The sequence below is a fragment of the Xyrauchen texanus genome, chromosome 37, assembly GCF_025860055.1.
Source record: "Xyrauchen texanus isolate HMW12.3.18 chromosome 37, RBS_HiC_50CHRs, whole genome shotgun sequence".
Lineage (NCBI taxonomy): Eukaryota > Metazoa > Chordata > Actinopteri > Cypriniformes > Catostomidae > Xyrauchen > Xyrauchen texanus.
In genome coordinates this window covers 25260336-25282178 of record NC_068312.1, presented here as the reverse complement: position 1 = coordinate 25282178, position 21843 = coordinate 25260336, and the positions used below count along the sequence as shown (strand labels likewise).

The 21843-nt window shown below is 38.1% G+C and overlaps 1 protein-coding gene across 1 annotated transcript in view; it reads right to left on the bottom strand.

The window, feature by feature from the left end:
* The window catches only part of LOC127630824 (membrane-associated guanylate kinase, WW and PDZ domain-containing protein 1-like), a 56002-nt gene that overhangs the window by 20282 nt on the left and 13877 nt on the right, over positions 1-21843 (bottom strand). Inside the window, exons 3-8 of the mRNA XM_052108631.1 lie at positions 20835-20951; positions 16584-16703; positions 7680-7853; positions 5803-5980; positions 5306-5376; positions 3803-3970 (exon numbers count right to left, since the gene is read on the bottom strand). Coding sequence (XP_051964591.1) covers positions 3803-3970; positions 5306-5376; positions 5803-5980; positions 7680-7853; positions 16584-16703; positions 20835-20951 — 828 coding nt within the window. The remainder of the gene's footprint in view (positions 1-3802; positions 3971-5305; positions 5377-5802; positions 5981-7679; positions 7854-16583; positions 16704-20834; positions 20952-21843) is intronic.

Sequence of the window (21843 nt, the reverse complement as noted above, 5' to 3'; positions counted from 1 at the left end):
TTCAAAATTTTCCTTGATGTTCCCTTATAATATCAGTAAAGTTTTTTTACACACAAAACCCTCATTTTGACCTTCTGTCAGCAACACTAAATTTTGGTACTGCTTCTCCTTGAAGACTGGACATTAAACACCCACTGTTATGATTGGCTCTCTGCTCTTGACTGATATGTTCTCTCCTTGCCATATCACTGCTCACCACTATGGAAGTAATAAGATAAAGTAGTCATTGATGTGTTGTTGTAGAGCCTGTCAGATGCAAATGTCTACCACAGTGTGACATCACAATGTGGAGGAGGTACAGAATGAGTCGTTTTGGAGCTTGATTTCAACAAATGTATTTATTTATTTTTTTGCCGTGAGGAGTAAGGTTTGAGTTCTGAAACTTACAGTATGTTTTTATAGTATAATTAACTCTTACATGTGGAAAGATTAATTACTCATTTAATGACCTCTTTACAACATTTTACTGCCAGCAGCAAAAGGGTCATAAAGAGGGTGAAAAATGGTCATGAAAATCAAAAAAAAAAAACATGGACCTCTGTGGAAATAATCATATAAAACATGATATGACCCCTTTAAGGATAAGAGTGAGTCTGTGTACGTGTGTGTGTGTCAGCACACGTGAGTTGACAGTTGTGTGTGTGTGTGTGTGTGTGTGTGTGTGTGTGTGTGTGTGTGTGTGTGTGTGTGTGTGTGTGTGTGTGTGTGAGAGAGAGAGAAAGTCAGATTAAAACCTACAGGCCCATCTGGATAAAGAGAAGATCAACATATTCAAACCACGATACACTTTCAATCAAATAACACACACAAACACGCATTCTAATCTAATCCAAAGATAGACAGAGAGAGTGAGAGAGACAGAGAGACAAGGGATAGACAGCCTAAAAAAAAAAGCGAGGATTGAAAGGATGGTGGGATAGATAAGAAGGTGGAGAGAGAGGAAAAGCAACATGCTCCCCTGATAAAATCCATCTTACATACATGTCTTTCTCTGATCTTTTCATTTCTCTCTCTCTCTCTCTCTCTCTCTCTCTCTCTCTCTGTTGACTATAAAGTTCTAACTTAAATCCAGATCTATGGGGCTTTCTTTATTCCTCGTAACAGTAACATAAAGCAGTACTGTCACATCCCATATGTTAAAAGTTCCCTGCATAAATGGAACTGTGCACAAATGTTTATTATTAAATTATTATAGCTGCCATAAATCCATAAATATTTAAAGAACTGACCCATTGAAGTGCCATTTCCTGTACCACAGATTTATACAGCAACAAAAGCAGAAGCCACTTAGCAGACAGAGAATAGTGGTGTTTCCACGCTAATATGTATTTGGCAGCTAGTCAAATCCCAAATTCAGTACTTCTCGATACATATACATATACATATATATATATATATATATATATATATATATATATATATATATATATATATATAAATACAGGGTTGGGAAGTAATGAAATACAAGTAACGGGAATATGTACTTAAAATACAAAATATAAGTAACTGTATTCCACTACAGTTACAATATAAATCATTGGTATTTAGAATAATGTTACTTTCAAAATGTTTTTTGATTACTTTGCATTTTATTGTCATTTGTTTCATTGAATATTCAGTCCTTTCAGATGGAAAACATTTATAAATATAAATGATGCGATCCAAAGTGCATTTGAACAGAAACACTTTCTTAATGTGTGTTACATTCATACAAGCAGATAAAGAAGTAAGTTTGAAGTAAGTTTGGAGCAGAAAAAATAGAAATAAACCTTGTTGTAAATTGTCAGTTTTACGCTAAGCTAAAATGCTATTTCTAGCCATTTAACATGCACATGTTACCAGACACGATCATATTTTTTTATCAAGAAAATTCACGTTGGATCATAATTTCTTTTTTTCTAGCAAGACCTTTGATATTAGGGCAAAAATCATATTCATGATAATAATCTTTTAAATTTTTTTCCTATACAAATATCAAAAAATCCTTAAAACAAGATACATTTTATTAATCTTGTTTTAGAAACAACACTGCATAAGATATTTAGGGTTTTCAGAGAATGTATTTTAAACATGTGTATTGTGTCTTACTGTACTGGCAGAGTTTTTATAGTCAAAACAAGTGAAAAAAATCTACCAGTGCTGAAGAAGTAATCCAAAGTATTTAGATTACGTTACTGACCTTGAGTAATCTAACGGAATACGTTGCAAATGACATTTTACAGCATGTATTCTGTAATCTGTAATGGAATACATTTAAAAAGTAACCCTCTCAACCATGTATGTGGCTCACGGCTGATGACCCCATAGCTGCACAACTGAAGGCACCGGTGGAGGTATGGCTGTCAGTAATGCCCAGCAGGTTTAGACATCTACCTGTGCAGCTGAAGATTTTCATAGCCAAATAAATTAAAATTACTATTTAATATTTACTATTTTATAATAACTCAGATTTACTTATTTACTTTAATAAAACACCAGGTGTTTCGGGACTGCACTGTTTTGGTAACAACAATATTGTGTTAATACTTCATTAACTGTATGCTCAAAAAGACAAAGCAAATAGATCCAACATCTTAAATAAAAATACAATCAGGAAGTGAGACTGCATCCCTGCCCATCATGGTGGTATGATAAGTAGTTAAAACCGCAAAAAGTTTAATTGCAGAGAATATGTGCTCCGTAGTGACAATCCTAGAAGTTACAAAATGAATTCTCAGACTTTGGAGCACATTTATTTAAAAATTATTGGATCTAACTACCCTTCCATATGCCATAATGGACAGACATGCAGTCTCACTTCCTAGTCAAAAATATAGGGGTTGTGTTTCAGTTGTGACATTAAAATTAGGGCCACCATTTTTTTAAATAGTGTAATTATTTAAAAATTAAACCCTCAAAATAAATTTTTAATTAAAGCAACAAAAATACTGAAAAAAATTATTCATAAATTTAAATTTAGCCAATAGAAAGTATATAATTTATTATTTTGTATATTCAGAAGATTATTATCTCAGTTAATGCTTTGGGTTTAATTGGATCATATCATATTCTTAGAAAATTTACAATATCTGAATGCTTTTGTTTTAAATAGTTCTTTTTATTTAATTTGATTGTGGGCCCACAGTTCTGAAGAATGGCCCATATACACAACAGATCAAGTGATTTTCTGGCCATCTCTAGCAGACACTGAGGGAAATTTAGAGAAAATGCCATAGAAACAAAGATTTAGGCTCTGAAATCTATTATATGGACATATATGGAGAGATATAGCCTATAGTTTATTTGGGAATACAGTATATTCAAATTGTATTATTATATGGAAAAATATATGTTACATACACTATGACATTTTTGTAGTCTTAAAATGTATGTTGCATATTTAGTTCAAGTATATGGCATTTTTATATCAGTAAAAACACATATATTTCAGATTTCTGTACAAAAATCTCTGCAGCCACCATCCACTATTTGAGCCAGATAGGCCTATCATAAAATATGTGCTTGCATATGCACTAAATGCCTTTCAAATATTGTTGAAGACAGAAAGCCCCCTCAGTAATTCAGCAAATTATTATAAATACTCATTTGTTTTCGGTTCTTTATGAGGTCAGTGTTTATTACAGAAATATGGCCCACTTTGTGCCTGATAGACTGAACAACCTGCAAGGCTGGTATGGAATGTCCCAATCTGATTGGTTGTGTTTTTGTTGCAAAACTTTCTGGAATGGGTGACACAGTGCCAGCTGTGTGTGTTTGAATGATTTTTAAAGGCCACAGGGTTAATCAATTCTCAGAATCTCACCTGTTTTAAGTGCAGATGGGCCTCCAGGGGTGACACTGTACACCTGCAGAAACTCTCGAGGTCTGCTGCCACCCACAATGTTGAAGCCAAAGCCACGAGGCCCTTTCGACAGGTGGGTGTGTATTGAATAGCCCTTCAGTTCAGATGGTTGATCTGTGAATGCAGGTACTGATTCACACACACACACGCACGCATGCATGCACACACACACATACACAGAGAGAGAGAGAAGTGTCTGCACAATAGTATGCAAAATCCACAAAGTTCTATCAATGCTTTTAGCCTTGCTGTCCACACTACTGTACAGCATATCAGGATGGAGTTGATTGTTAAACAACAGCGCCATCTGCTGCAGTAAGAGCTATACTGCTTATAATCTCTAGGTTTACTTCCCAATGAGGAACACTGTGGCACTGCTCTTATTTTTTTCTACAGCATGTTTGAAGTATGTGTACTATACACAGCATGCAAATTTTCTGTATACATGTATACAAGAGCACGGTGTGTTGGTTAATATATCCTTTAACGTAATATGCTTATCAGCTGCAATTTTAAACTGCTATGTTAGGAATACCATGCCATTATAATACCGTTACAATTTCTGCAATAAATACATTGTAGATAGAGTATGGCAAAAATAGAGTATAATTTAATAGTTTGCTATTCCTAACCTTGCCGGTATCTTTTTCCTTACTCATTATTAATTGCACTGCCAACAGTTAACACATTTTTGCACTAATATTTCAATTAAACATGCAACTTGATGGGATAATGTGACAACAATGTAGCGTACTACTGTTTGGAAATTGTATTAATGCTCAAAGCGTACTTTTTTATTTACTATTTAAAATAGGGCATGTAGCAAATAGCAGGCAGTATAATGTGCAGTATGCAGTAAGCAGTAGGCTGGTATTCCATTCTATTAGTATTCTGGTTCAAGACGTCTAGTTAAACCAATGGCGTGAGTTTGGAGACTACTTGTTTTGACAAACAATGGGAGACAGGGGGCGGGGATGAGGGAGTGATTGAGAAACCCATTTTGAAACAATAATTTTTGCACTTCCATTTTGCTTTTAACACAGAAATTACACATTTCTACCTACCCTTGAAGTCACCCAAATATACAGTACATTAATACACGTACAAATAAAAACATGTGCATAGTGACACACATAATAACTTCTCAAGATCACTTGGCTTGGAAGAGAAGAGATAACAAGCATGGCCTTCTCAAATATAAGAGTATTTGAGTGATAGATAACATTAGAGCAGGGGAGAGATGAGAGGAGAGAGAGAGAGAGATGGAAGAGGGGATAGTGGATGAGGTTTGAAAGGCAAAGGAAACACTGGATAAGATGAAGGCGTGAGAGAAAGACTAAAAGGCTCCAGGAAAGTCTGTCATTAATCTTTGTGTGTGGACTGGAGAGAGGGAGAGTGTGTGTTTGAGGGCAAAAGTGAAGAGGGGCCACACTCACACACACATGCACTCATTTATACACTCACACTCCGTCTTGCTGACAATCTCTTTGCCCTGAGTCCTTGGGTCCAGCCAGCTTGTGGTCTTTGAATTATGGCTGAAAATGAGAGAAATTTATGACATGTCATCAGCAACTTTAAAATGAAACACAACAGCATATTGTAAATCCGCATTAAATGGATAATATCATACATTTTTGGATTCCTTTTTTTCTGAGGTCTGCTTATATGTTAACAAAAGTAGTTATTTTTGTGCTGAGTTCTACAAATGTTAAAGTACATTTTCACAGTACAATCTCAAAATCAATTCGTTTTTAATTTTTATGGATAAAGGCAAAAATTATGCTATTTTCATTGGCAAATGTGCATCTTGTCAACTCAAAGTAAAATCATTGATTTCTGGAGGAAGCAGATGACCTTCTGTCTCTATTTTTGCCCACTAAATTTCCCCTGTCTTTGCTCCCCCCCAACAATCACCCTTCCTGATATTTATTTTTTCTTTCTTTTCTCTCTAGCTGACTCACTTGATATAATAAGGTTCGCCTGTGCCACTGAACGCCAGCTCCCAGTTTTCAGGCAATGCCCCTCCACGTGCTCCGTTCTCCATGGCAACCCCTCCATCCCGCCCACTGCCTGAGTCCCAAGTCTGATTAGGGGAGACAATTGTGGTGGGAGGGGCACTGCTGGCTCCTGCAGACCCCGCTGGGAAACAAAGAATAGAGTACAGTAAACATGACATGAGATGCGGCCGTCTCATACAATCTTAGGCAGCCTAATGGCAGCAGGAGGTCTCACTGTTCAACTTACTCTTTTTCTGCCACTTCTAAAATAAGAATAGCATCAATCCTTAACATACTACTGTGGTTTCTAACTTTAGAAATATACAAAATACAAAACAATTTGTGTTCCGGACCGGTTGAGATCTTCTAATTTTGCACATTTCTCTTAAAAACTGTGTGTTCAAAACAACAGTTAAAAATAAATGACCACTATAGTCTAGATCAGTCAACAGACTCACTCAAAACAGACATATACAGTATTGCACACAATAGATATACAATAATACAGTTCCCCCAAAAGCATTTGACCTCTTAAGCTACACTTAAAATATATATGAATTTCTTTGCATCAACATTTGCAAAAATAAATAAATAATCTGAACTAACTTGTTTATAACTAACTAAATTGTATTGATTGTTTGTCTTTTAATTTAAGTGTGTCATTTTTGGACCACTATCACCACTAAACAGATTTGAAAAAATAAATGCAGAATAAAATTCAGAATAAGCTCCCGTCCATTCTTGATCAAACAAACAGGTACTACCACCCCCAACTCACATCATTGGTTGTCAATGTTATTGTGTCGGTCTGGACGGGTCGCTCAAAACAAACAGAGGGGTTTTACAGCGCCACAGAGACACAGTGTTTACAGTTTTTAAGCAAACTAACCTACAAATAGCTCACTTGCAACAGTTTTCTCTGCATATTAAAAAATGGGAAACAGGAAAAAGTGTTTTAACACAAAAACGTACACACTTCAACTTTAAAACAAAATTTTTTGAGAAATGTCTGCCTGTACTTGTGCTATCTTTAAGTTAAATCAATGCCACTTGATTTAAAGGAATAGTTCACCCAAGTTCTCATCATTTAATTAAGATTCAAATTAAGATTTTTAGAAGAATTTCTAAGCACTTTTGGTCCATACAATGCACGTGAATGGGTGAAAATATGTTGATGCTCCAAAACTCACATAAGTCAGCATAAAAGTAATCCATAAGACTCCAGTGGTTAAATCAATATCTTCAAAAGCGATATGATAGATGTGGGTAAGAAAGAGATAACTTTCACATTCTTCTTCTTGTGTTTTTGGTGATTGGCATTATTCATGCATACCGCCCCCTACAGGGCAGGGAGAAGAATTTCAAGCAAAAAAGGACTATAATATTTATCTGTTTCACAACCACACCTATCTTCTTCTTCTTCTGAAGATATGGATTTAACCACTGGAGTTGTATGGATTCCTTTTATGATGAATTTATTTACTTTTTGGAGCGTCAAAATTTTGGCATTCATTCTCTTGCATTGTTAGGACCAATAGAGCTGAAATGCTCTTTTAAAAATCATAATTTGTGTTTTGTACAAGATAGAAATTCATACACATCTCGAATGGCTTGAGAGTGAGTAAATGATGAGAGAATTTTCATTTTTGGGTGAACTATCCCTTTAGTATTATGCTGTTTAACACAACGACGTGTGTGCATTTTAAAGTGTGGCTAAAGTAGCCACTATATACAAGCTCTTCTTTCAAGAAAACAATTTGAAATTATTCAAAATAAAGTTTGTGGCAACAGCTGTGTAGATTTGGTCTTCCTCAGGTCACTTTCATCTCACAATGCCGTACCTGAGAGACCAGAGTCTTCCTCACTATTGTCGCCTTCCTCCACGGCCTTCTCCAGGTTGCTAAGCGATTTGCTGCGGGTACGGAAGTTCCTCAGGAGGTTTCGGTGTTCCTGGTACGTAATGGGGGGGCTGTCGGGTCCGATGTGTACTGGCCGAGGTGTGCCATAATAGTTTCCTGTAAAGATGGAGTGTCCCTTTAAAGCCTCAAGCCAGAACTTTTCCAAACAAAACATTTTTGTATGAAACGGCAAAAAACAACGGCCTTCGGAAAATAACGATGCATTACATACAGTAACAGACGCAGTCCTTGAAAATATATTCAATTTTCAGTTTGGGTCTGTAGCCTTAGGAACTTCAAGATCTGCACCTAAATCCAGCAAAAAATATACCTTGGATCCATAATGTATTTGGACACTTCAACCGCACTTAAAAACATGTTTCTTTATATAAAAAATATCAAACCATGTGGTATTTAATTTAGATAGCTCAAACAATTGTTATGCAAAACTTTCACGAAAAGAAGTTTGTAACCACTTTCTGGTAGTGAAACATTGTGGAAAATGATCTCATCATTTACTCACCCTTTTGCCATTCCAGATGTGTATGACTTTCTTCTGCAGAATACAATTTATGATTTATAAAAGAATATTTCAGCTCTGTAGGTCCATACAATGTAAATTAATGGATCCCAAAATGTTGACACTCCAAAAAGCACATAAAAGCATCATAAAAGTAATCCATATGACTCCAGTGTTTTAATCCATCTCTTCAGAAGTGATATGATTGGTCTAGGTTAAAATTGATCAATATATAAGTCCTTTTTTGCTTGAAATTCTTCTCCCTGCCCAGTAGGGTGCAGTATGATGAAGAATGTGAATCACCAAAAATACAAGAAGAATTTGAAAGTGATCTGTTTCCCACCCACACCTTTCATGTCACTTCTGAAGACATTGGTTTAATCACTGGAGTCTTATAAATTACTTTTATACTGACTTAAGTGATTTTTAGAGCTTCAACATTTTGGCACACATTCACTTGCATTGTATATCAAAAAGAGCTTAGAAATTCTTCTACAAATCTTAATTCGTGTTAATTGGAAGAAAGAAAGTCATACACATCTGGGATGGTATAAGGGTAAATGATGGGATAATTTTCATTTTTGGATGAACTATCCCTTTAATGTGATAAACTGCATTTTTGGATAGTCAACGTGTGTACGTCTGTGAATTTGAGGGAAATTGATTTGTGAGGCCAGTTGCTTAAAAGTAATTGTAAGAATGGCAGAATGGAAGTTAGTTCAAAGAAGGTCTATAGGATCATTTGTTTGCACATGACACTTGGTTTGATATTTTGCTTTCAAATGCAATGAAATGCATAACATTTTTAGGGTCCAAAACTTTCCAAATAATTTTAGGGCAACTAAAGTAGAGATAAGTACTTAATACGCTCTTAGCAGTAAATACAAAAAATATATATACATCATGTGTGTGACATGAAGCCGACATGAACTCAAAATGGGAGCCAGGCAAAAACAAGCTTTCATATAAAATTATCTGACATACCCTTCAAAGCTGTTTTTTTTTTCATTATCAATACTCATGATATCACTCTCATTTTACATATTATCACAAGATGAATGATTGTTTTCTGCTCCTGGCAGCCGCTGCCCTAGATCATGCTATCTTTAAACCCCTTAATCACAGCTGTTCTCAAACTAATAAACTGACAGAATGTTCTAGAAATCAGATCAATGGCAACTGGAAAATACGACACAAATCAACCTCTGAAAACCTACCTCAAACATTCAACATACATGCTCTAATGTTTACTTACATACATACATACATACATACATACATACATACCAGTGGCGGCTGCTGGTCTTTCAAAGAGGGGAAGCTCATTTTCGGCCTACATTATAAACTTATTTAAAAGTAAATTCTGCCCTACGTTCCTTTTCGAGAAAATGCACTGTGACTCTGTTGTACCAACTAGGCGTCTTTTCCAGTGACTTGACCAGTGTCTTCTCAATGGCCAGCAGAGCTAGGCTGCTTAAACAACCTTGGCCCATTGTGTTACTTGGCCCTTGTTGGATGATTCACTACTCTCATCATGTCCCCTAAATGACAGCTCCTGTCGGCCAAGCAAGGATGTTACATCAATAAGGCGGTTTAGGAAGGCCCTGTTTTGTTTGACTGTTTCATTATGTTTAGTCACTTGAATGCGAGCACCTTCATTGATTGCATGCTCAACCCTGATCCTGCCCATGCAACTTAATCTTGCACATGCACTCACATGTTCATTGCTCTTTTCATGTCTTTTATATGCCCTGTCAAAGTTAGACAGATCTCCAAACCCCACTTTTGACCAAACAACACATCCGTGAGATGGTTTCATCAAGAGGCATGGCCAGCAGTACATTTTATTTGTCACAGCACTTCCAGTCAGCCAGCTAACTTTGTCATGCCAGGAGAGCTGAAAAGACCTGTTATTTTTCCCTATTTTTTGCACTAAATCAATCTTAGGTGTTGATCTGCCCTGCTGTTTAATTCTAATTTTTTCCTCGTAAGGAAGACTTTCAAATGGCTTCACCAAAATCAGGTCGACAATATTAGCGCCATCTGCCATCGTGCGCAGTTTCACCCGTACGACGCTAGCCTAGCCTACTGTATGAATGAATGAATGAACGAACGAACGAACGAACGAACGAACGCTCTAAAACAAAATATATTAAACTTGGTAAAACTGAAACAAGGAATGTGGTGTATAATTGTGTGAAATGTATTATGCAAATTGACTAGCAATTTCGCCAAACAAATATAAAGAAATAGGTTGCAGCAGTTTGTCTTTCGACTACACTTGAGAAATCCGCGATGGGACTGAGCGCAAAATAGCTTCAGTGACTTCTTATAGTACAGATTCGCTGTCAATCAAAAGGAGATGCAGTCTTTCGACAGATCCTCCAATCATCACGCGGAAGCCCGGAGTCCGGGCCAGCCCACTCCTCATTCACCCCCAGAGATGCTGAGCTTCCGTGGGCGGGACATCATCACAGCATTTATCCAATGACCGTCTATTTTTGGAGCACTGAAAAAAACTATTCAGTGCAGCCCCATTGAAGTCAATGGACGCTCGGCTTCAACAGGGAAATGCACTGACGCTACGGGAATGTATGAGAAGTAAATCGAGTCAGCCGACCTGCTATATGTAATGTAGCTGATTCTGAACGAACTCTTCTTCGAGATGAACGTGTTCTAATGCATTTTTAGTCAATAAATTGTTTACACAATAGTACATATTTGACCATTATTTTTTTGACATTATAGGGAAGCTGAGCTTCCCTTGCAGTCTTAAAGAAATCCCCACTGATACAAACATATATATATATATATATATATATATATATATATATATATATATATATATATATATATTATATACACACACATATATACACATACATATATATACACACACACACACATACACATATATATATATATATATATATATATATAATATATATATATATTACACTCACCTAAAGGATTATTAGGAACACCTGTTCAATTTCTCATTAATGCAATTATCTAATCAACCAATCACATGGCAGTTGCTTCAATGAATTTAGGGGTGTGGTCCTGGTCAAGACAATCTCCTGAACTTCAAACTGAATGTCAGAATGGGAAAGAAAGGTGATTTAAGCAATTTTGAGCGTGGCATGGTTGTTGGTGCCAGACGGGCTGGTCTGAGTATTTCACAATCTGCTCAGTTACTGGGATTTTCACGCACAACCATTTCTAGGGTTTACAAAGAATGGTGTGAAAAGGAAAAACATCCAGTATGCGGCAGTCCTGTGGGCAAAAATGCCTTGTTGATGCTAGAGGTCAGAGGAGAATGGGCCGACTGATTCAAGCTGATAGAAGAGCAACTTTGCCTGAAATAACCACTCGTTACAACCGAGGTATGCAGCAAAGCATTTGTGAAGCCACAACACGCACAACCTTGAGGCGGATGGGCTACAACAGCAGAAGACCCCACCGGGTACCACTCATCTCCACTACAAATAGGAAAAAGAGGCTACAATTTGCAAGAGCTCACCAAAATTGGACAGTTGAAGACTGGAAAAATGTTGCCTGGTCTGATGAGTCTCGATTTCTGTTGAGACATTCAGATGGTAGAGTCAGAATTTGGCGTAAACAGAATGAGAACATGGATCCATCATGCCTTGTTACCACTGTGCAGGCTGGTGATGGTGGTGTAATGGTGTGGGGGATGTTTTCTTGGCACACTTTAGGCCCCTTAGTGCCAATTGGGCATCGTTTAAATGCCACAGCCTACCTGAGCATTATTTCTGACCATGTCCATCCCTTTATGGCCACCATGTACCCATCCTCTGATGGCTACTTCCAGCAGGATAATGCACCATGTCACAAAGCTCGAATCATTTCAAATTTGTTTCTTGAACATGACAATGAGTTCACTGTACTAAAATGGCCCCCACAGTCACCAGATCTCAACCCTATAGAGCATCTTTGGGATGTGGTGGAACGGTAGCTTCGTTCCCTGGATGTGCATCCCACAAATCTCCATCAACTGCAAGATGCTATCCTATCAATATGGGCCAACATTTCTAAAGAATGCTTTCAGCACCTTGTTGAATCAATGCCACGTGGAATTAAGGCAGTTCTGAAGGCGAAAGGGGGTCAAACACAGTATTAGTATGGTGTTCCTAATAATTCTTTAGGTGAGTGTATATATATATATATATATATATATATATATATATATATATATATATATATATATATATATATATATATATATATATATATACACACACACACATACATACATACATACATACATACATACATACATACATATACACATTATATTTAAGATTTCAACATAGAAGATTCTGTGAAAACTGCAGGCATCCCAACCTGCAAAAAGTCATTTCAGGGAGGTATCCCGGACCTCTTCCTGTCAGTCCCATAGAGACTATGCTGTCAGTACCGGAAAGAGAAATGATTAGTTCGTCTCTTCGGTTCGAGTCGTTCGTTCTTCAAGTCAGACTCACAAACCCATAGCACAGTGCTATGGGTTTGTGAGTCTGACTTGAAAGTCTCTATGGGACTGACAGGAAGAACGAAAGACTCGGACCCGGCCGAACCCAAACCCGAAGACTCGAGAGTCGAGACTTGAACTAATCATTTATCTTTCCGGATCCGGACCGGTATGCTGCATGTGCATGCAGTCAGTGAGTGCATTGGCTGCTGTGTACACCACACGGCCCACACACAGACACTGACGAGTCGACATCGACAACTAAGTATTTTTAACGTTTTGAAGTTCGAACCCGATGACACAAGAGGCGGAGAAAAAGGAGGTGAGGTGAACTAACTGCAATAGCTTAAACTTAAGACCCAATTAATAAATTAACATTTCGGTTTCTTATAAATTGGCTTTGGCTGCATTACCCTATAGTTTATTTTTATTTATTTATTTCAAATTGAATCAACATTTTCGTAAGTAGACTACTTGATGTTTTGTGCTATTTAACATGACATTTAATTATATTCTGCTGAAATGAACGAAATGACTCGAAAAAAGATTCGTTCATTTTGCTGAACGAGACTCAAAGATCCGAGTCAGTAAAATGATCCGAACTTCCCACTACTACTCCTGTGTCTAGATACACTGAACTGATTAATTAGGTTCGGGAGAAGAGATAAAAGCCCGCCCACACTGACAATTGATTGGTTGACTTACCGAAACAGGCCAATCAGAATGCTCTCTGTCTTACATGCACTTCTTGATGCACACACGCACACACACACGCAAGGTCTCTCGCTCTCTCCCTCTCTGCCGTGCGCGCTACACGGTTTGGAGCACAGTCTAACCGCTCTTGCTCGCTCGCTCGCTCTTGATTCCGGGAGATTTTAACTAATTTGCGGGCATCAGGGAGCCGCTATCAATACGCGGGAGACTCCCGGAACTTCCGGGAGACTTGGGATGTCTGAAACTGCAAAGCTACAATTTATGGTTCAACACCACCAGGGGAGCACAATCCCCACTCACTCAGCCAAGAGAAAACAGACTTTGCTGTGCTAGTGTAGCAAAGCTACATGTTTGGCACTTTTAGAGATATTTAACTGCAGTATAACTCTGTGGCGATCCGGGCGGGTCCAAGCGAAACTGGGCAGAGTGGGCCCGGGGGAGATGATGGGAGAATGAGTTTCACCTGTGCTCCATACCTGTCTTGGGTTCCAGAGAGATGCACAGGAGTACTTAAGGAGAGGAGGTAACGGCAGATGGTAAGAGAGACACACAAAGCCGAATGTGTGTGTGTCAGCTGGCTGAAAAGAAATGCTGGTGTGTATTTGTCAGGCTGAAAAGCTGATCTTGTTTGTACACTAAAACGTGTGAATAAATGTCTTACGTTTGGATGTTCACCCGGCTCCCACTTCCTCCTTTTTAAGAGAGGAAGAGGTCTGCCACATTGGTGTCGAAATCCGGGATTTAGAGGAGGAAAACGCTGTCCTGGAATCCTCGCCGCTGGCTGAAGATCGCAACGCCGAGGAGATGCCATACCTGTCAACACTCCCGTTTTTCCCGGGAGTCTCCCGTGTTTCACACCCATCTCCGACAACCCTCCCGTTTTGTTATTTCTACAGGGAAACTCCCGCAATTTGTATGAAACCTCGTTATATGAATAATCACATAATTATATCATTCCATGGTTGTCCAGTTGCCAGATATTGTATGAAACACATCCTACTCACACAATCGACACATCATACAAATTTCAACCTATTTGTGACTGCAACCTACAACCAAGTTTCATATCTCATAGCCATATCGACAATGCCCACGCAATGCCAAAGTGTGTCGCACTGATTCGGACACGAAATTGACGTTACTCAGCACATTAAATCACAACTGCACAATTTGTATGTATTTACTGTGAAATACCTCTTGCTCGGTTGGGAAGGAGGAAGTGGGAGCCGGGTGAACATCCAAACCTAAGACATTTATTCACACTTTTCAGTGTCTAACATGATCAGCTTTTCAACCCGACAAATACACACCTATACGCACCAATATTGCTTTGCAGCTGCTGACACACACACACACACCATTTATTTTCTGCCTGCTGTCACCCACACACACACATTCGGCTTTGTGGATCTCTCTCTTCCCGTCTGCCACTGTCTCCTCTCCTTAAGTACTCCCGTGCGTCTCTCTGGAACCCGAGACATGTGTGGAGCACAGGAGGAACTCGTTCTCCATTCATCTCCCCCGGTCTCACTCTGCCCAGTGTCACTCGGCCCACCCTGATCGCCAAAAACTCCTTCTCGGGAGCCTTATTTACAGACAGAGTAAGGGATGCAAGGGAGAGAGAGGGAACGGAGGTGGGAGTGATCAGAGAAGGGAAAACTGAAACAGGGATTACAGAGAAAAGCCTCTTTTCTCCTGTAGAGTGGAGTAGTCTTGCTTCCAGCTTGAGGGAATGATTCATAAGCTGCATCACTGCTCAGGTGTGCTTAAAAGCCACTTTATACTTAATTATAGACACATTAAACAAATAATACCAATTGAATTATTTCTTGTCCCTGAAGTTTTAATGACATCCTATTTACATACACCAATCACCAGTCCTCTCACTGTCTGAGCCCCCAAAAATGTTAGATATGCAATCTTAAAATCATGGACACAAGACACTGAGAGTGACATGCACATTTTTCTTATTAGCTTCATTTTCAGAGACAAATATAAGCCATTTGTAGGTTGATTCCCCTGAAAACATAACGTTAACTCTATAGCTCTCTGGCACTATCAAAACATTTCTCTGTTTGTTTGAGTATCCCTACAAACCAACACAACATAGCTCAACCTATGTTGCGAGTTAGGGTGGGACAAGCTGTTTGATGACCAACTGAAGACAGTGAAGTGTTCAGGAGACCTGTTTGAAAACAATTATTTCTTTTTGCAATTCCATTTGGTGACGTTAGCGGCTCAGAAATGACATACTTAAGGTTGAAACCCAAAAGTCATAAATTGGCACAGCAACATCCAAAACACAAGTCAGTGGGAATGGATTCATAAATCCAAGCTCTATGTTTCTAAATATGTAGCTGTGTGTGTGTGAGACTCTTGAGGCTCAAACCTCAGTTTGCATTACACGCTTGTTCTCTCTTCAGGAGAGCTTCTTTTCAGCTCAATTCTGCTGTTGATAATATCATAGGACAGAACTGAGCCAGCCAGCAAGGCACTTTTCTCCGCAGTCTGGAGGTTGCTTCTCTTCACTCTGATTGGCTGGAACATTTGGAGCTCTGGCATGATGCCCTGACCCTCACCATGTGTTCACAAGCATACATAAAGGCATGCATATGCACACAAACTCTTTACACATCCAAAAACCAGGCATGTCTGTTCAATATGTTTATATAAACTGGGTTCACTTAACCAATATATTAGGGCATTTTATACATTGGGAATTGATTAGATTGTACTGAAAACGGGTCTTACGTGACCTGAGAGTTGAGTGAGGTGATTGGAGGGTAGGGGAAAAAGTAAAGTATTTTCAGAGGGGGAGCAAATTATTGCATTTTGGTAATGCACTATGAGTTTTATTTATTTATTTTTGGAATAACATGCACCAATGGAACATTTTTAAAAAGTGTCCATTTTGATTAATGTTTCCTCAGTCGCCATTCACTTTCATTGAATCTTTTAATACATGGTGAATGGTGACTGAGGAAAACATTCTCCATAACATCTCCTTCAATGGAAGAAAATCATAGGCTTTGGAGCAACGTGAGGGTGAGGGTAATTTTTCGGTGATCCATCCCAAAAGTGCACTAAATGTAAAGAAGTTAGATGAGAGACTGATTCTGACCTTTGAACTTCCCACTTTCCAGAAGCGCTCCAGACTCCTCCAGGGAGAAGAATTCCTCAATGGATACAAAGTTGTAATCCACCCCTGAGATCTCTCCATCCCGTGGTTGCCTGGTCGTACCTGAGTCAGAGAGCAGGGATGCAAACATTTATATATGACATAAACATAGTAACAAACAGGGTCCAAAATTAACACTTGTCAAGCACCAAATGCAAGTTAAATTTGGCTTTGGCAAGTAAATAAATCTCACCAGTTGTCAGTAACCTTATTAAGAACCAGGGCTAGACTATGACAAAAAAAAAATCAGCCCTGGAAATATTCAGTCCAACCGGCTTGCGCGTTCCCCCACAATCTGTAACTACAGCTGTGAATGGCACGTTGTTTTCCAGTTTACCTCGTCGCTGCTGTTTAGAATTTCAAGGCTGTTTAATCTGGTTTCAACAAGCTTTGTATGGAGCCTTTAAGGTTTACATATCTCGCGCTGTGTTTACTAATGGACTGTGCAAAGTGATCGCAGAGCACTGCAAGTTCGTCAGCACTGTGTGAGTGCCCGCTCTGCTCTCGCATTGCAGCAAATGGATGTGCTGTGAAGTTTAATCAAATTGGGTAAAATAGGGATATTTGATGTTTCCCATGTGGCAGCGCTTAAAAAAGATTAGTGGGGCAATTTTGTAGTTGCACGGGTAGTAAAAAATTGTCACAATGTGTGACCATGTAGTCACATCAGCCCACTCGACCATCCGGCCCAATACTTGATCTGCCTAACAGGAAAAGTCCCGATGCTCCCAATGGCAAGTCTAAACTTTTTTCTTTTCTCCAGAACTCCACGAGTTGACACATGAGAAATATACCTTAAAATATACCAAAATTTAAATATAAGGAACTAAATTAAGATGAGTCTTCGTGTTTTCATGACAGGTGCAGTTTCACCACTGTTAACATTAAAACCACCTGCCTGATATTGTGTAGCTCCTTGTTCCACCAAAAGAGTGCCAACCCGCATCTCAGAATAGCATTCTGAGATGCTATTCTTCTCACTACAATTGTACAGAGTGGTTATCTGAGTTACCGTAGACTTTGTCAATTTGACCCAGTCTTTTTGTCTAGTTTTTTTTTTTTTTAGCACCATTCGGAGTAAATTCTAGAGATTGTTTTGCATGAAAATCCCAGGAGATCAGCAGTTACAGAAATACTCAAACCAGCCCATCTGGCACCAACAATCATGCCATGGTACAAATCACTGAGATCAAACATTTTCCCCATTCTGATGGTTGATGTGAACATTACCTGAAGCTCCTGACCCATATCTGCATGATTTTATGCACTGCACTGCTGTCACACGATTGGCTGATTAGATAATCGCATGTATGTTTGTTGGTGCCAGATTGGCTGGTTTGAGTATTTCTGTAACTGTTGATCTTCTGGGATTTTCACACAACAGTCTGTAGAATTTACTCAGAATGGTGCCAAAACAAAAAAACACCCAGTGAGTGGCAGTTCTGTGGATAGAAATGCTTCGTTGATGAGAGAGGACAACAGAAAATGGCAAGAATGGTTTGAACTGACAAAATCTACGGTAACTCAGATAACCGCTCTGTACAATTGTGGTGAGAAGTATAGCATCTCCGAATTATATTCTGAGATGTGGGTTGGCGCTGTTTTGACGGCAAAAGGAGGACCAATTCAATATTAGGCAGATGGTTTTAATGTTGTGGTCGATCGGTGTATGTGGAAAAATAGCTCAATAATCCTATTTTAACAGGGACAAAAATGTGTTCATTGGTTATAATAATAAAAAAATACAAGATCATTTTTAGCTATTCTTCAAGAGATTAAACATTTATTGGCTCTAAATTGCCATTTCTCAATTCACCTGCCACAACCTAAAAAGAGACAGTCCAGTATTGCTACTTTACAAGGGGCAGTTTTAGAGACTGCCCATTATTTTTTCATAAGGTTGCATCTTTCTTTTGCTAAAAATCTAATGCATTTTTTGAAGAAGAAAGAGAGAGACACAGAGAGAGAAACCTCCGGATGGCATCACCAGGAGGCCTGGTGCTTTAATGTGTTTTACATTTGTAACCGCAGACCACAGAGAAAACACAAACACAGCTGTCACACTTGTTCACAGGACTCATAGCCAGTTGATTGGCCTTGAAGTAAAAAAGAGGCGGAGAGTAATGTCTAATGTGACAATGTCAAATGAGGATATTCATTCAAGGGTTCTTCATGAGTAGAAATAGTGAGTTATGTAAAAAGTTTTACTTAATGCATATAAATAGTAGAATAATATTTGTATTTGTGTCTCTCTTTGATTATGATTTCATACACACTCATTCACAATGCTACATTACAAGCCCACTGTGATGAGATTAAACAGCTTTCTCACAGCTTTCTCTCTTAAATGAAATTTAGTAAAGTGGATTTTCTTGAGGCAGATTACTGATGCTGATGTGCAACCTGAATTATTCTAAACTAAAAACTACTCTCCAGCGTTTCAGTACAAATATATACAATCAGTGAGTTACTGGTGCACTTTGATCAATTGACCTCGCCAACATAACCAATTGCTTTGAAACAAAAGTTCTCAAGACTCCAGAGGAGAGGTTTTACATTGTTTATGAGGTAGTGCATTTAATACACAGACATTATAGCCTGCACAAAGTTATTCAACACAAAGCAGGACTGTAATGACTTAAAAGCCTTCAGCCCCCATATACAATAAATCATTCCATATTAACAAAACACTCCATTGTCCCTAGGTATTATGCACTCTGTTTATGACATCACAGAGCCTTTACTGCATTAATCCTTAGGGCAGCATGTAAATGGAATATCTGTGGTTTTCTCTTGAAATAATGACAAGTTTTATGCAACATTTAATACATTGCACATGCACCCCTTACATCCACTCTGGGCGGAAATTAATCTTGCTGGTCTTTAATGACCATGCATGATGAAACATTAAATATTTAGACATTGGGGACCTAAATGATTACAGTTATTAGCATGTCTAATATGTATGTAAAACAAGCAGCACAGTTTTGATAAGTGAATGTGTTCACAAAATGATCTGATCATTAAGGTCAACACAAATCAGTGTTTGCGACCCATTTAACTTTTGTAATCTGACATATGAAACAGTGAAACAGGATATTAAAAGAGAAAAATATGCAGGACGGGACTTGATTTTTATCCATTGGATCAGAAAAAGTGGGTGTTACATACCAAAACAGACCAGAAATGTGTTTTAAGACAAGGCCAATTCGGATTTCATCTTGACTTTAAATGCCCCATTGCCACTGAATCCTTTCCATGTAGCATGATGTTTTGCACCTGGTTCAAAATAATTTTATACCTTTAACACTAACAAGGCTGTGCCATTTTTTCTCAAGAGAGGAGAAAAGAAGAGGTCTTTCTATAATCTTCTAATTGCATGCAATCATTCAGAGATGTGACATATAAGATCCATTGCTTTTTATTGTCACTATATGAAGCATTTTGAATAAATATCTTATTCGGGAAACATAGTAACTTTGAATAGATAGGCTACGTAATTGAACAGACAGATAAAACATTATGTGAATGGGTGTGCATGCTGTTTGTGTATTGAAATGAGTGTGCTTGAGTGCACATTCATAAGTACATGTGAGTGTTGTTTGTTTGGGTGCTTATGTGTTTGTGTGTGCGCACGTTCACATACACAGGAGTGCTGAATGGCACAGCAGGGTACCTCATGCTGGAAACAAAGATAAATGTGAATCGTTGGGATTCAAGAGCAGGAAACAGGCAAAATGTGAATCCTGCAGGGCTGATTTAATGCATCAGCTGTGATGGCGACCAATTGCTGATGTTTTAAAGGAACCGGCAGGAGCTATACATTAAAACACGCATGCAATCATTTCAGAAAATAATTGCGGTTTTGTTGCCAAGGTAAAATATGGAGCAGTTCATAATGAGCACACTGCTGTGACATTTGATAACAGTTGCCATGACAGTGGTTAAAGTGCATTACTTTGCCTCAAAGTGACTGAACCTTTGACATAAACCGGATATGTTTACAATCTTTGAAAGCATTAAAGCATGAGGTGATGGCCTGCATGTTTTTGCTTACTGAAGCACTTCATTATCTCAATATCTATGTGCAATTTGGTGTGTCTGGTTGTGTCAAATTCTATGTATCTGTTTGTGTATTGAATGCAGTTGTATTAGAGGATAATTTATGCATGAATGTGTCTGTGGGTCACTCACAGGGCACGGCGCGCAGGTAGAGGTTCTCTCTTATGACCTGTTGGAGTTGGCTGTCCATGGATCCTGGAGTGAAACACTTACTCAAGTAAAGTCTTAAATCCTTACAGAGTGTTGAACCTAAAGATGACAAATAGCAGAAGTCTGTATCTTATGACAACCAATTAAGGGATAATGTACAGTCAGCCAGTCATTATCTCAAAATAAACCCAGACAGGGTGATAACGACCCGGATGCTAAATGGAGGGGTCTTGGATCATCCTAAAGGGGTTTGTTTTATGATAATAACAGGCTGACTGTACATAATCATGCTTATTACATGGCGGCTTACCAAATAAATAAATATATGGAAAAATGATTTCATTGTGTGAGAAGAAAGCGTGAAACTAGCAGTGTAGAAGATTGGTTGCCATGGACAACAGTTAATTATACAGTTTAGTGTTCATTATAAAAAATGTCTGATGGCAAAATGCTGGTATTGACCAATCAGAATCAAGTATTACAGAGAGACATGTAATAAAACATTATACTCGCGTAGGGATTTTTCTATGGGCCATTTTTTGTCCCCTGATTTTTTGTGTGTGTGGTATTTTTTTAAAAAATAAAATAGGGATTTTTATTAAAACTGACAGATTTAAAAATATACATATATTTGTGTCATGTGAAGGCCAAAATAAAACTGCCTTTTATGTATAGTTTCAGCCTTGTCCCAGAACTTTAATATAAAATGTAAATAAAATATACATAAAAAAAAATTATAAATTTTTTTTATTTTTTAAAACTATGATAATCTAAAGAGTAAAATAAACACAAGCATTTCCAAATGTATCGTGTGAAAATGACTTCTTAATTTTTCTAAAATTGCAACTATCCCACAGTTATGCTGTCATTTCCACCACACCAATCAATTTTGCCCCTGATTAGTTGGGATGGCATTTACTCACCCTCATGCCATCCCAGATATGTATGACTATCTTTCTTCTGCAGAACACAAATTAAGATTTTTAGAAGA